This window comes from Oncorhynchus keta, unplaced genomic scaffold, assembly GCF_023373465.1.
Source record: "Oncorhynchus keta strain PuntledgeMale-10-30-2019 unplaced genomic scaffold, Oket_V2 Un_contig_4882_pilon_pilon, whole genome shotgun sequence".
NCBI classification, from domain to species: Eukaryota; Metazoa; Chordata; class Actinopteri; order Salmoniformes; family Salmonidae; genus Oncorhynchus; species Oncorhynchus keta.
The window spans coordinates 87501-102761 of record NW_026288011.1 but is presented as its reverse complement, the minus strand read 5'-3'; the positions used below and the strand labels follow the sequence as shown (position 1 = coordinate 102761).

At 44.3% G+C, this 15261-nt stretch overlaps 1 protein-coding gene and 2 long non-coding RNA genes across 8 annotated transcripts in view; 2 read left to right on the top strand and 1 right to left on the bottom strand.

Moving 5' to 3' along the window:
- Nucleotides 1–4045: 4045 nt before the first annotated feature.
- LOC127924992 (uncharacterized) lies at nt 4046–5337 on the top strand. 6 transcript variants are annotated; one of them, XR_008119471.1, is made up of 4 exons: nt 4046–4153; nt 4464–4674; nt 4894–5063; nt 5164–5337. It is a non-coding gene; the product is annotated as an uncharacterized LOC127924992 (long non-coding RNA). The 6 variants fall into 6 exon arrangements; XR_008119468.1 differs by having other exon boundaries at nt 4079–4225; XR_008119467.1 differs by having other exon boundaries at nt 4132–4271.
- An 87-nt stretch (nt 5338–5424) lies between these two features.
- Nucleotides 5425–5834, top strand: LOC127924991 (uncharacterized). The gene is made up of 2 exons (XR_008119466.1): nt 5425–5594; nt 5667–5834. It is a non-coding gene; the product is annotated as an uncharacterized LOC127924991 (long non-coding RNA).
- A 1270-nt stretch (nt 5835–7104) lies between these two features.
- LOC118380693 (polycystin-1-like) overlaps nt 7105–15261 on the bottom strand; it is a gene marked incomplete at its 5' end in the record, with an annotated part of 95030 nt that continues 86873 nt past the window's right edge. Inside the window, 3 exon segments of the mRNA XM_052509640.1 lie at nt 7105–8950; nt 9151–9573; nt 9982–10312. Coding sequence (XP_052365600.1) covers nt 8204–8950; nt 9151–9573; nt 9982–10312 — 1501 coding nt within the window.

The window sequence follows — 15261 nt, the reverse complement described above, 5'->3', positions numbered from 1 at the left end:
TACAGTGCATTCTGAAAGTATTCAGACCCCTTGACCTTTTCCACATTTTGTTACGTTACAGCCTTATTCTAAAATGGATTTAATAAATAAAAATCCTCATCAATCTATACACAATACCCCGTAAGGACAAAGAGAAACAGGTTTTTAGAAATGTTTTAACATTTATAAAGAAACATACCATAAACAAATATTCAAACTCTTTAAGACTGGAAATTGAGCTCCGGTGCATCCTGTTTCCATTGATCATCCTTGAGATGTTTCTACAACTTGATTGGAGTCCACCTCAGGTAAATTCAATTGATTGGACATGATTTGGAAAGGCACACAGCTGTCTATATATAATGTATCACAGTTGACAGTGCATGTCAGAGCTAAAACCAAGCTATGAGGTCGAAGGAATTGTCTGTAGAGCTCCGAGACAGGATTGTGTCGAGGCACTGATCTGGAGAAGTGTACCAAAACATTTCTGCCATCATTGAATGTCCCCAAGAACACATCATTCTGAAATGGAAGCAGTTTGGACCCACCAAATCTCCTTGCCAAACTGAGCCGTCGGGGGGATAAGGACCTTGGTCAGGGAGGTAACCAAGAACCAGACAGTCAATCTGGGGGATAAGGACCTTGGTCAGGGAGGTAACCAAGAACCAGACAGTCAATCTGGGGGATAAGGACCTTGGTCAGGGAGGTAACCAAGAACCAGACAGTCAATCTGGGGGATAAGGACCTTGGTCAGGGAGGTAACCAAGAACCAGACAGTCAATCGGGGGATAAGGGGGGATAAGGACCAATTGGTCAGGACCTTGGTCAGGTAACCAAGAACCAGACAGTCAATCGGGGATAAGGACCTTGGTCAGGGAGGTAACCAAGAACCAGACAGTCAATCGGGGGATAAGGACCTTGGTCAGGAGGTAACCAAGAACCAGACAGTCAATCTGGGGGATAAGGGGGGGATAACCAAGAACCAGACCAATTGGTCAGGGAGGTAACCAAGAACCAGACAGTCAATCGGGGATAAGGACCTTGGTCAGGGAGGGGGGACCTTGGTCATAAGGACCTTGGTCAGGGAGGTAACCAAGAACCAGACAGTCAATCCAATCGGGGGATAAGGACCTGGGGGATAAGGACCTTGGTCAGGGAGGTAACCAAGAACCAGACAGTCAATCTGGGGATAAGGACCTTGGTCAGGGAGGTAACCAAGAACCAGACAGTCAATCTGGGGGATAAGGACCTTGGTCAGGGAGGTAACCAAGAACCAGACAGTCAATCTGGGGATAAGGACCTTGGTCAGGGAGGTAACCAAGAACCAGACAGTCAATCTGGGGGATAAGGACCTTGGTCAGGGAGGTAACCAAGAACCAGACAGTCAATCTGGGGGATAAGGACCTTGGTCAGGGAGGTAACCAAGAACCAGACAGTCAATCTGGGGGATAAGGACCTTGGTCAGGGAGGTAACCAAGAACCAGACAGTCAATCTGGGGGATAAGGACCTTGGTCAGGGAGGTAACCAAGAACCAGACAGTCAATCTGGGGGATAAGGACCTTGGTCAGGGAGGTAACCAAGAACCAGACAGTCAATCTGGGGGATAAGGACCTTGGTCAGGGAGGTAACCAAGAACCAGACAGTCAATCTGGGGATAAGGACCTTGGTCAGGGAGGTAACCAAGAACCAGACAGTCACTTACAGAGCTCCAGAGTTTTTCTGTGGAGGTGGGAGAACCTTCCAGCACCACTCCATCAATCAGGCCAGACGGAACCCACTCCTCAATAAAAAGCACATGACAGACCACTTGGAGTTTGCCAAAATGCACCTAAAGGACTCAGATCATGAGAAACAAGATTCTCTGGTCTGATGAAACCAAGATTGAACTCTTTGGCATGAATGCCAAGCGTCACGTCTGGATGAGACCTGGCATCATCCCTACGGTGAAGCATGGTGGTGGCAACATGCTGTGGGGGTGTTTTTCAGCGGCAGGGACTGGGAGAATAGTCAGGAACGAGGGAAAGATGAACTTAGCAAAGTGGAGAAATCCTTGATGAAAACTCAGGATCTCAGACTGGGGCGAAGGTTTACCTTCCAACAGGACAACCCTCAGCACACAGCCAAGACAACGCAGGAGTGGCTTCGGGACAAGTCTCTGAATGTCTTTTAGACTTGAACCTGATCGAACATCTCTGGAGAGACCTGAAAATAGCTGTGCAGCGATGCTCCCCATCCAAACTGACAGCTGGAGAGGATCTGCAGAGAAGAATGGGAGAAACTCCCCAAATGCAGGTGTGCCAAGCTTATAGCATCATACAAAAGAAGACCCGAGGCTGTAATCGCTGCCAAGGTCTATTTGACTCACCTGTAAACTTCACCCGCTGTTGTAACTGTAAGCCCCGCCCACTGAGCTTTCGTCCATCCAATCCATTCGTCCCCTACTGCCGCCAGAGGTGGTCAGGAAGATCAGTACTTTGTGGACAACTGGCCAAGGTCTTATGGACGACCCATCTTTATGAGTATATTGATAGTGAAAATGTCCTAGGTGAACAATTAGTCTCCCACAAGACAGATACTTGCTCTCATAGCTGTCAAACTCTTTATTCGACTTTGTCAAGTGCAAAAGCAGGAAAAATGCTACAAGCGCATGATACAATACAACGATACAAAACCGACCACAACACTTTTGTTTCAACATGCAAATGTAGGACAAAGTACGTGTTACACCAAGACAAAATACTAAACATGCAGAAGGGACGAGCTTTGGCACGATGTAGTTACACACAGTAAAAACCGGGCCGATATATATATATATATCTCAGGAGAAATGGGAGAACCTGCTCTTCATTGTTTTCTTTGGATTTAAGAACTTCTTTGTAGCCCTTGAATTGTGAACTGAGAGTTGCTATGGGAACTGTCAGGTGTGTTGTCTAGGGGATGGAGGACACTAAAAGAAGGTGTGAAACCGGAACGCCAGTGCTTAACGACCGTAAAAACCAACAAAACTGAGAATGATATAACTCAAGAAGTAGCTACATACAAACTGACTGATTAGAAAACAGGGTTTTGATATAACTTTGTAACTGAACGTTACCTTGTTGTGGTACGTTTATGGACAGGACCACCAATCTTGTGGAGACTGCCACCAACAGGTTTGGAGTAAAATGTACACCCAAAATATCTTTGTGGGCTTGGAAAAGGGAACATGGCTTGGAATGGTTGGTTCTAGAGTGTTCTAGCGTGTGGGCTGTGTTCTATTAACGGGAGATGAATATAATATATACTTTGGTCTGGATGGGACATCAGAGAATCATTACAACGCTTCTAAAAGCACTACTATGACACTTCTCACTTGGTTGGTTCTAGAGTGTTCTAGCGTGTGGGCTGTGTTCTATTAACGGGAGATGAATATAATATATACTTTGGTCTGGATGGGACATCAGAGAATCATTACAACGCTTCTAAAAGCACTACTATGACACTTCTCACTTGAAATTCATCGACCTTTCAACAACAACAAACAGAATAGAACAAACAAATAAGGCCAACTTCCTGGTTTTGGGGGGTCCCTGAGATCTGCCCACAGGAAACAGGAAGTTTGTGGGGAGGAAATGTTTTTTTCTTCTTCCAGGAAGTAGAGTGACCATCAATAACAATGATTTAAAAAAAACACAAAATGACAAAAGAAAATACAAAATGAAAACGCCTCAATTTCCTGACATAGTTACTGTTATAATACTCATCTTATTACTGTTATAATACTCATCTCATTACTGTTATAATACTCATCTCATTACTGTTATAATACTCATTGGAGAAAGTAACACAGGAGTTAAATATGGATAAGAGCTTCAGAAGGAGATAAAGTGCCAAGTACAAAAGGAATTTTCTTTAAAAATGTAAAAAGATACAACTCTTGACGTGTACATAATGCACAGACTGGCAACGCTAATTGTTAAAATATGTGTGAAGCATCTATTGGTTTTCTATTGGTTTTCTCTATTGGTTTTCTATTGGTTTTCTCTATTGGTTTTCTATTGGTTTTCTCTATTGGTTTTCTATTGGTTTTCTATTGGTTTTCTCTATTGGTTTTCTCTATTGGTTTTCTATTGGTTTTCTCTATTGGTTTTCTATTGGTTTTCTCTATTGGTTTTCTCTATTGGTTTTCTATTGGTTTTCTATTGGTTTTCTCTATTGGTTTTCTATTGGTTTTCTCTATTGGTTTTCTCTATTGGTTTTCTATTGGTTTTCTATTGGTTTTCTCTATTGGTTTTCTATTGGTTTTCTATTGGTTTTCTATTGGTTTTCTATTGGTTTTCTCTATTGGTTTTCTATTGGTTTTCTCTATTGGTTTTCTCTATTGGTTTTCTATTGGTTTTCTCTATTGGTTTTCTATTGGTTTTCTATTGGTTTTCTCTATTGGTTTTCTATTGGTTTTCTATTGGTTTTCTCTATTGGTTTTCTCTATTGGTTTTCTCTATAGGTTTTCTCTATTGGTTTTCTCTATTGTTTTTCTATTGGTTTTCTCTATTGGTTTTCTATTGGTTTTCTCTATTGGTTTTCTCTATTGGTTTTCTTTATTGGTTTTCTCTATTGGTTTTCTATTGGTTTTCTCTATTGGTTTTCTATTGGTTTTCTCTATTGGTTTTCTCTATTGGTTTTCTATTGGTTTTCTCTATTGGTTTTCTCTATTGGTTTTCTATTGGTTTTCTCTATTGGTTTTCTATTGGTTTTCTCTATTGGTTTCTATTGGTTTTCTCTATTGGTTTTCTCTATTGGTTTTCTATTGGTTTTCTCTATTGGTTTTCTCTATTGGTTTTCTATTGGTTTTCTCTATTGGTTTTCTATTGGTTTTCTCTATTGGTTTTCTCTATTGGTTTTCTATTGGTTTTCTCTATTGGTTTTCTCTATAGGTTTTCTATTGGTTTTCTCTATTGGTTTTCTATTGGTTTTCTCTATTGGTTTTCTATTGGTTTTCTCTATTGGTTTTCTATTGGTTTTCTCTATTGGTTTTCTATTGGTTTTCTCTATTGGTTTTCTATTGGTTTTCTCTATTGGTTTTCTCTATTGGTTTTCTCTATTGGTTTTCTATTGGTTTTCTCTATTGGTTTTCTATTGGTTTTCTCTATTGGTTTTCTCTATTGGTTTTCTCTATTGGTTTTCTCTATTGGTTTTCTCTATAGGTTTTCTCACCAAGCTTATTATTTTCAATACGCTCACACACACTCAAAATACACACTCGCACTCAAATACACATTACAACAAAAGTGCTTTAAATTAGGACCATATTGAAAGCAACATACATGTTTACTGATAATATTCCAAAATGATAACCAAGATTATATTGTAGCAGTGTACCCTCGCTTCCTCCTGATAGTTAAGTATTGTAGTTTTTAAGGTGAGAGTTGTAGTTTAGGACGGAGACTCCAGACTAAAAGCATAGATGTAGTTAAGTATTGTAGTTTTTAAGGTGAGAGTTGTAGTTTAGGACGGAGACTCCAGACTAAAAGCATAGATGTAGTTAAGTATTGTAGTTTTTAAGGTGAGAGTTGTAGTTTAGGACGGAGACTCCAGACTAAAAGCATAGATGTAGTTAAGTATTGTAGTTTTTAAGGTGAGAGTTGTAGTTTAGGACGGAGACTCCAGACTAAAAGCATAGATGTAGTTAAGTATTGTAGTTTTGAAGGTGAGAGTTGTAGTTTAGGACGGAGACTCCAGACTAAAAGCATAGATGTAGTTAAGTATTGTAGTTTTTAAGGTGAGAGTTGTAGTTTAGGACGGAGACTCCAGACTAAAAGCATAGATGTAGTTAAGTATTGTAGTTTTTAAGGTGAGAGTTGTAGTTTAGGACGGAGACTCCAGACTAAAAGCATAGATGTAGTTAAGTATTGTAGTTTAGGACGGAGACTCCAGACTAAAAGCATAGATGTAGTTAAGTATTGTAGTTTAGGACGGAGACTCCAGACTAAAAGCATAGATGTAGTTAAGTATTGTAGTTTAGGACGGAGACTCCAGACTAAAAGCATAGATGTAGTTAAGTATTGTAGTTTAGGACGGAGACTCCAGACTAAAAGCATAGATGTAGTTAAGTATTGTAGTTTAGGACGGAGACTCCAGACTAAAAGCATAGATGTAGTTAAGTATTGTAGTTTAGGACGGAGACTCCAGACTAAAAGCATAGATGTAGTTAAGTATTGTAGTTTAGGACGGAGACTCCAGACTAAAAGCATAGATGTAGTTAAGTATTGTAGTTTAGGACGGAGACTCCAGACTAAAAGCATAGATGTAGTTAAGTATTGTAGTTTAGGACGGAGACTCCAGACTAAAAGCATAGATGTAGTTAAGTATTGTAGTTTAGGACGGAGACTCCAGACTAAAAGCATAGATGTAGTTAAGTATTGTAGTTTAGGACGGAGACTCCAGACTAAAAGCATAGATGTAGTTAAGTATTGTAGTTTAGGACGGAGACTCCAGACTAAAAGCATAGATGTAGTTAAGTATTGTAGTTTAGGACGGAGACTCCAGACTAAAAGCATAGATGTAGTTAAGTATTGTAGTTTTTAAGGTGAGAGTTGTAGTTTAGGACGGAGACTCCAGACTAAAAGCATAGATGTAGTTAAGTATTGTAGTTTAGGACGGAGACTCCAGACTAAAAGCATAGATGTCTTCTTTCTCGCTTTTCCTTATTATTCTCTCAATCAACTGATCTTACAACTTCAACACGTTAATCTCTCCTGCTGTCGCTCCTCTTGTTCACCAACTACAGTATCTTCCCTTCTTTTCTCCTTCATTGTTCTTCCTCCCTCCCTTCCTTCCCTCCCTTCCTCCCTCCCTCCCTACCTTCCTTCCTCCCTACCTACCTTCCTCCCTCCCTCCCTTCCTCCCTCCCTACCTCCCTCCCTCCCTACCTACCTTCCTTCCTCCCTACCTACCTACCTACCTTCCTTCCTTCCTTCCTTCCTTCCTTCCTTCCTTCCTTCCTTCCTTCCTCCCTCCCTATCTTCCTCCCTACCTGGGAGTCCTGAAGCAGCCAGTCTGGTCGCACCCTGATAGCCTCTTTGATTGCGTGGTTGTACCTAAAATGTGTGTGTGTGTGTGTGTGTGTGTGTGTGTGTGTGTGTGTGTGTGTGTGTGTGTGTGTGTGTGTGTGTGTGTGTGTGTGTGTGTGTGTGTGTGTGTGTGTGTGTGTGTGTGTGTGTGTGTGTGTGTGAGTGTGAGTGTGAGAGAGAGAGAGACATCTCCAAAGCTTCTGAACAGAGCATTTAGACAGGTCCCACATACCCATGGTGATCAAGAACAATAGCTTCCTTATGTTTTCATGATCAAATAGAAACAACAAATGCAACAGCATAGATAACACACTGAAGCATCAACAACAAGCTGTGTATATCATCATCAACAAGCTGTGTATATCATCATCAACAAGCTGTGTATATCATCATCAACAAGCTGTGTATATCATCATCAACAAGCTGTGTATATCATCATCAACAAGCTGTGTATATCATCATCAACAAGCTGTGTATATCATCATCAACAAGCTGTGTATATCATCATCAACAAGCTGTGTATATCATCATCAACAAGCTGTGTATATCATCATCAACAAGCTGTGTATATCATCATCAACAAGCTGTGTACATCATCATCAACAAGCTGTGTATATCATCATCAACAAGCTGTGTATATCATCATCATCGACAACAAGTTGTGTACATCATCATTATCATCAACAAGCTGTGTGCATAATCAACAACAAGCTGTGTACATCATCATCATCAACAACAAGCTGTGTACATCATCATCATCAACAAGCTGTGTACATCATCAACAGGTCGTGTACACACTCTTCATTGACTAAACATACAGTTAGCACTCCTAATGTCAGCACAACATGTGCTTCTGTCGACGCCCCCACACGACCTCCGGGGTCACATGGGGTCAGGGGGCGGGGGTAAAGAACTGGCGACCTGCACCGTGTTTCCATGCCAACTACATGGTGAGCGGTCGCTGTTTTGGGGCCTCTTATTTCTCTCTTTCCCTCCTCTCTCGCGTTCTCTCCTTCTGGATTTAGAGTGGAACACCAGTGACATCACCTGCTGTGACCGACGCCCACTCATCCTCTACCCAGGATCCTTCCTTTCCTTCCACTCCTCCCTACGGCCCGTTCCGTCCATCCATCCCTAACATCCTTTCTTCTTGAGGGTCCTTCAGGAGGGGTCCTCAGGGTTTGGGGTGTCCGGACACATGCCTGTCTGGGTTGGGGTGCACCTTGTTCTTGAGCGGCGGGGGCTTGCGTTTGCGTGTGGGAATGGTGGTGGTGTGGGCCGGGTGGTTGAAGAGGCTGGAGGGGGGCAGGGTCTCTCTCTCCGTAGGGGGGTCCCACTCTCGAGGGGCGGGAGTAGAGGAGGAGGAGGAGGGGGTAGGGGTGGAGGGTAGGGCGGGAGTAGAGAGGGGTACAGGGGCAGGAGCAGGGGTCAAGTCAGGGGAAGTGATATGGGGAGAAACTGGGGTACATTTTGGGTCAGGTATAGGGGCAGATACAGGGGTAGATTTCGGAGGAGGTTTAGGGGCAGGGGTAGATGTTGGGGTAGGATCAGGGGCCGATTTCATGGCAGGGGTAGATATAGGGGTAGGAACCGGGACAGGGGTCGATTTCGGGGCAGGGGTAGATGTAGGGGGAGGAACTGGGACAGGGGTCCATTTCAGGGCAGGGGTAGATGTAGGCGGAGGAACCGGGACAGAGGTCGATTTCGGGGCAGGGGTAGATTTCGGGGTGTGTTTAGGGTTAGCCCCAGAGTTCCCTGTATCTTTAGGCTGAGCCACGCCCACTACCCCCACCACAGTGTTGACTTTCTGATGACCTCCTTTTCTTTCTCTCTGTCCAGCAGAGTCTTTCTCCTCCCCCTTTCCCTTCCCTCCTCGGCCCTCTCTACTCTCCCCCTCTCCTCCTCCCCCTTTCCCTTCCCTCCTCGGCCCTCTCTACTCTCCCCCCTCTCCTCCTCCCCCTTTCCCTTCCCTCCTCGGCCCTCTCTACTCTCCCCCCTCTCCTTCTCCCCCTTTCCCTTCCCTCCTCGGCCCTCTCTACTCTCCCCCCTCTCCTTCTCCCCTCTCCTCCCCTTCCCTCCTCGGCCCTCTCTACTCTTCCCCCTCTCCTTCTCCCCTCTCCTCCCCTTCCCCCCCCTCGGCCCCCCTCCTTTCCTCTGGGCACGCTCCAGGACACACTCGGTACGGTACAGCTCCTCGGTCGCCACGGTGACCCGGTCCAGCTGCTGCAGCAAGGCGTCCAGTGTGGGGAGAAGCCTCTTCAGAGTCGCCTCAGTCTCCGCCCTTTCTCGCCAGGCTGTTCCACCCGCCAACGCACCTGGTCCCAATCCGCCGGGACCCAGGCTCAACCCGGGGGCCTCTGTCAGGCTACAGGGGCTGGAAGAGGTGGGTCTCCAGGAGGCCTCAGAGGTCCCGTCCAGGCTGCCAGGGCTGGGGGGCGACTCTGAGCCGTCCAGAGGGGGCAGGCACAGGGACTGACAGTCACTGGTGGAGGAGGAGCGAGAGGGGGGGGGTTCCATGCCCTCAAAACGCACCTTGTGACGAAACTGAGGGAGGGAGGGGTGGAGGGACGAAGGAGGGGGGGGGGCAGAGGTAGACAGAGGGGCGGAGGCAGGGAGACAGAGGGAGGGACGAAGGAGAGGGGGGGGGAGAGACAAAGGTAGACAGAGGGGGGGAGAGAGAGGGTCAATATAAAGTACAGGCTTAAACAATACATTATTCTGGAATAAAAGTCAAATGTACCCCACTTGTAGCAAGATCTATTTAGGATTAGTGTTAGTACATTAGGATAATTTAACTCAAGAAATCCAGTCAATGCATTTTATGGGTAAGCAAAATCTAAGCAAGACAACATCTTTTAGCAGTAATACCAAATGACTGCAACAGGAAGTCTGCAGGAAGTAGGAATCTCTCAAAAACATGAAACAGGAAGTTGAAACCAGAAGTGCTCCTACCTCCTTGGTGCGGCTGAGGCCCATCCACATCTTCAGTCGTCGTAGAAACAGCTCCACCATCTCATAGTCCTGTAGGTCCACCACCGGGCGGTACAACTCCGCCCGCGCCCGACGATAGTTCCTTAGCAACGCAGAGGTCACCAGCCATAGCAACGCCAGCCGCAGCACGGCAAAGCTCGCGTGGAACACCAGGCTGGAGGCGGAGCTAGAGGGGCCGGTTGTTGTTGACGATGGTCGCAAGGACAACAGGCCACGCCCGCCGGCGCCAAGCAACGACAGGCAGGCGGAGCTCACGCTGCCATATCCGTCCATCACGGAGTGGAAGAGCTGGAGAGGGAGAGAAGAAAGTGAGATGTGGAATGAGGATTATCTTATGTCTTCACCCACCAACCTGTAGACGAAGAGGTGATGAAACAGTGTTGTACTGCATCCCAATACTGTTCATCACTACAGAACACTGAGGCTGCATCCCAATACTGTTCATCACTACAGAACACTGAGGCTGCATCCCAATACTGTTCATCACTACAGAACACTGAGGCTGCATTCCAATACTGTTCATCACTACAGAACACTGAGGCTGCATCCCAATACTGTTCATCACTACAGAACACTGAGGCTGCATTCCAATACTGTTCATCACTACAGAACACTGAGGCTGCATTCCAATACTGTTCATCACTACAGAACACTGAGGCTGCATTCCAATACTGTTCATCACTACAGAACACTGAGGCTGCATTCCAATACTGTTCATCACTATAGAACACTGAGGCTGCATCCCAATACTGTTCATCACTACAGAACACTGAGGCTGCATTCCAATACTGTTCATCACTACAGAACACTGAGGCTGCATTCCAATACTGTTCATCACTACAGAACACTGAGGCTGCATCCCAATACTGTTCATCACTATAGAACACTGAGGCTGCATTCCAATACTGTTCATCACTACAGAACACTGAGGCTGCATTCCAATACTGTTCATCACTATAGAACACTGAGGCTGCATCCCAATACTGTTCATCACTACAGAACACTGAGGCTGCATTCCAATACTGTTCATCACTATAGAACACTGAGGCTGCATCCCAATACTGTTCATCACTACAGAACACTGAGGCTGCATTCCAATACTGTTCATCACTATAGAACACTGAGGCTGCATCCCAATACTGTTCATCACTATAGAACACTGAGGCTGCATTCCAATACTGTTCATCACTACAGAACACTGAGACTGCATTCCAATACTGTTCATCACTACAGAACACTGAGACTGCATTCCAATACTGTTCATCACTACAGAACACTGAGACTGCATCCCAATACTGTTCATCACTATAGAACACTGAGGCTGCATCCCAATACTGTTCATCACTATAGAACACTGAGACTGCATCCCAATACTGTTCATCACTATAGAACACTGAGGCTGCATCCCAATACTGTTCATCACTATAGAACACTGAGGCTGCATCCCAATACTGTTCATCACTATAGAACACTGAGGCTGCATCCCAATACTGTTCATCACTATAGAACACTGAGGCTGCATCCCAATACTGTTCATCACTATAGAACACTGAGACTGCATCCCAATACTGTTCATCACTATAGAACACTGAGACTGCATCCCAATACTGTTCATCACTATAGAACACTGAGGCTGCATCCCAATACTGTTCATCACTATAGAACACTGAGACTGCATCCCAATACTGTTCATCACTATAGAACACTGAGGCTGCATCCCAATACTGTTCATCACTACAGAACACTGAGGCTGCATCCCAATACTGTTCATCACTATAGAACACTGAGACTGCATTCCAATACTGTTCATCACTATAGAACACTGAGGCTGCATCCCAATACTGTTCATCACTATAGAACACTGAGGCTGCATCCCAATACTGTTCATCACTATAGAACACTGAGGCTGCATCCCAATACTGTTCATCACTATAGAACACTGAGACTGCATCCCAATACTGTTCATCACTATAGAACACTGAGGCTGCATTCCAATACTGTTCATCACTATAGAACACTGAGGCTGCATCCCAATACTGTTCATCACTATAGAACACTGAGGCTGCATCCCAATACTGTTCATCACTACAGAACACTGAGGCTGCATCCCAATACTGTTCATCACTACAGAACACTGAGACTGCATCCCAATACTGTTCATCACTACAGAACACTGAGGCTGCATCCCAATACTGTTCATCACTATAGAACACTGAGGCTGCATCCCAATACTGTTCATCACTATAGAACACTGAGGCTGCATCCCAATACTGTTCATCACTATAGAACACTGAGGCTGCATCCCAATACTGTTCATCACTATAGAACACTGAGGCTGCATCCCAATACTGTTCATCACTATAGAACACTGAGGCTGCATCCCAATACTGTTCATCACTATAGAACACTGAGGCTGCATCCCAATACTGTTCATCACTATAGAACACTGAGGCTGCATTCCAATACTGTTCATCACTACAGAACACTGAGGCTGCATCCCAATACTGTTCATCACTATAGAACACTGAGGCTGCATTCCAATACTGTTCATCACTATAGAACACTGAGGCTGCATTCCAATACTGTTCATCACTACAGAACACTGAGGCTGCATTCCAATACTGTTCATCACTATAGAACACTGAGGCTGCATCCCAATACTGTTCATCACTATAGAACACTGAGGCTGCATTCCAATACTGTTCATCACTATAGAACACTGAGGCTGCATTCCAATACTGTTCATCACTATAGAACACTGAGGCTGCATCCCAATACTGTTCATCACTATAGAACACTGAGGCTGCATTCCAATACTGTTCATCACTATAGAACACTGAGGCTGCATCCCAATACTGTTCATCACTACAGAACACTGAGGCTGCATTCCAATACTGTTCATCACTATAGAACACTGAGGCTGCATCCCAATACTGTTCATCACTATAGAACACTGAGGCTGCATTCCAATACTGTTCATCACTACAGAACACTGAGACTGCATTCCAATACTGTTCATCACTACAGAACACTGAGACTGCATTCCAATACTGTTCATCACTACAGAACACTGAGGCTGCATCCCAATACTGTTCATCACTATAGAACACTGAGGCTGCATTCCAATACTGTTCATCACTATAGAACACTGAGACTGCATTCCAATACTGTTCATCACTACAGAACACTGAGGCTGCATCCCAATACTGTTCATCACTATAGAACACTGAGGCTGCATCCCAATACTGTTCATCACTATAGAACACTGAGGCTGCATTCCAATACTGTTCATCACTATAGAACACGAGCTGCATCCCAATACTGTTCATCACTATAGAACACTGAGACTGCATCCCAATACTGTTCATCACTATAGAACACTGAGACTGCATCCCAATACTGTTCATCACTATAGAACACTGAGGCTGCATCCCAATACTGTTAATCACTATAGAACACTGAGACTGCATCCCAATACTGTTCATCACTATAGAACACTGAGGCTGCATCCCAATACTGTTCATCACTACAGAACACTGAGGCTGCATCCCAATACTGTTCATCACTATAGAACACTGAGACTGCATTCCAATACTGTTCATCACTATAGAACACTGAGGCTGCATCCCAATACTGTTCATCACTATAGAACACTGAGGCTGCATCCCCATACTGTTCATCACTATAGAACACTGAGGCTGCATCCCAATACTGTTCATCACTATAGAACACTGAGACTGCATCCCAATACTGTTCATCACTATAGAACACTGAGACTGCATCCCAATACTGTTCATCACTATAGAACACTGAGGCTGCATCCCAATACTGTTAATCACTATAGAACACTGAGACTGCATCCCAATACTGTTCATCACTATAGAACACTGAGGCTGCATCCCAATACTGTTCATCACTACAGAACACTGAGGCTGCATCCCAATACTGTTCATCACTATAGAACACTGAGACTGCATTCCAATACTGTTCATCACTATGGAACACTGAGGCTGCATCCCAATACTGTTCATCACTATAGAACACTGAGGCTGCATCCCAATACTGTTCATCACTATAGAACACTGAGGCTGCATCCCAATACTGTTCATCACTATAGAACACTGAGGCTGCATCCCAATACTGTTCATCACTATAGAACACTGAGGCTTCATTCCAATACTGTTCATCACTATAGAACACTGAGGCTGCATTCCAATGCTGTTCATCACTATAGAACACTGAGGCTGCATTCCAATACTGTTCATCACTATAGAACACTGAGGCTGCATCCCAATACTGTTCATCACTATAGAACACTGAGGCTGCATCCCAATACTGCTCATCACTATAGAACACTGAGGCTGCATTCCAATACTGTTCATCACTATAGAACACTGAGGCTGCATCCCAATACTGTTCATCACTATAGAACACTGAGACTGCATTCCAATACTGTTCATCACTATAGAACACTGAGGCTGCATCCCAATACTGTTCATCACTATAAAACACTGAGGTTGCATTCCAATACTGTTCATCACTATAGAACACTGAGGCTGCATTCCAATACTGTTCATCACTACAGAACACTGAGGCTGCATTCCAATACTGTTCATCACTATAAAACACTGAGACTGCATTCCAATACTGTTCATCACTATAGAACACTGAGACTGCATTCCAATACTGTTCATCACTATAGAACACTGAAGCTGCATCCCAATACTGTTCATCACTATAGAACACTGAGGCTGCATTCCAATACTGTTCATCACTATAGAACACTGAGGCTGCATTCCAATACTGTTCATCACTATAGAACACTGAGGCTGCATTCCAATACTGTTCATCACTATAGAACACTGAGGCTGCATCCCAATACTGTTCATCACTATAGAACACTGAGGCTGCATTCCAATACTGTTCATCACTATAGAACACTGAGGCTGCATTCCAATACTGTTCATCACTACAGAACACTGAGGCTGCATCCCAATACTGTTCATCACTATAGAACACTGAGGCTGCATCCCAATACTGTTCATCACTACAGAACACTGAGGCTGCATTCCAATACTGTTCATCACTATAGAACACTGAGGCTGCATTCCAATACTGTTCATCACTATAGAACACTGAGGCTGCATCCCAATACTGTTCATCACTATAGAACACTGAGGCTGCATTCCAATACTGTTCATCACTATAGAACACTGAGGCTGCATTCCAATACTGTTCATC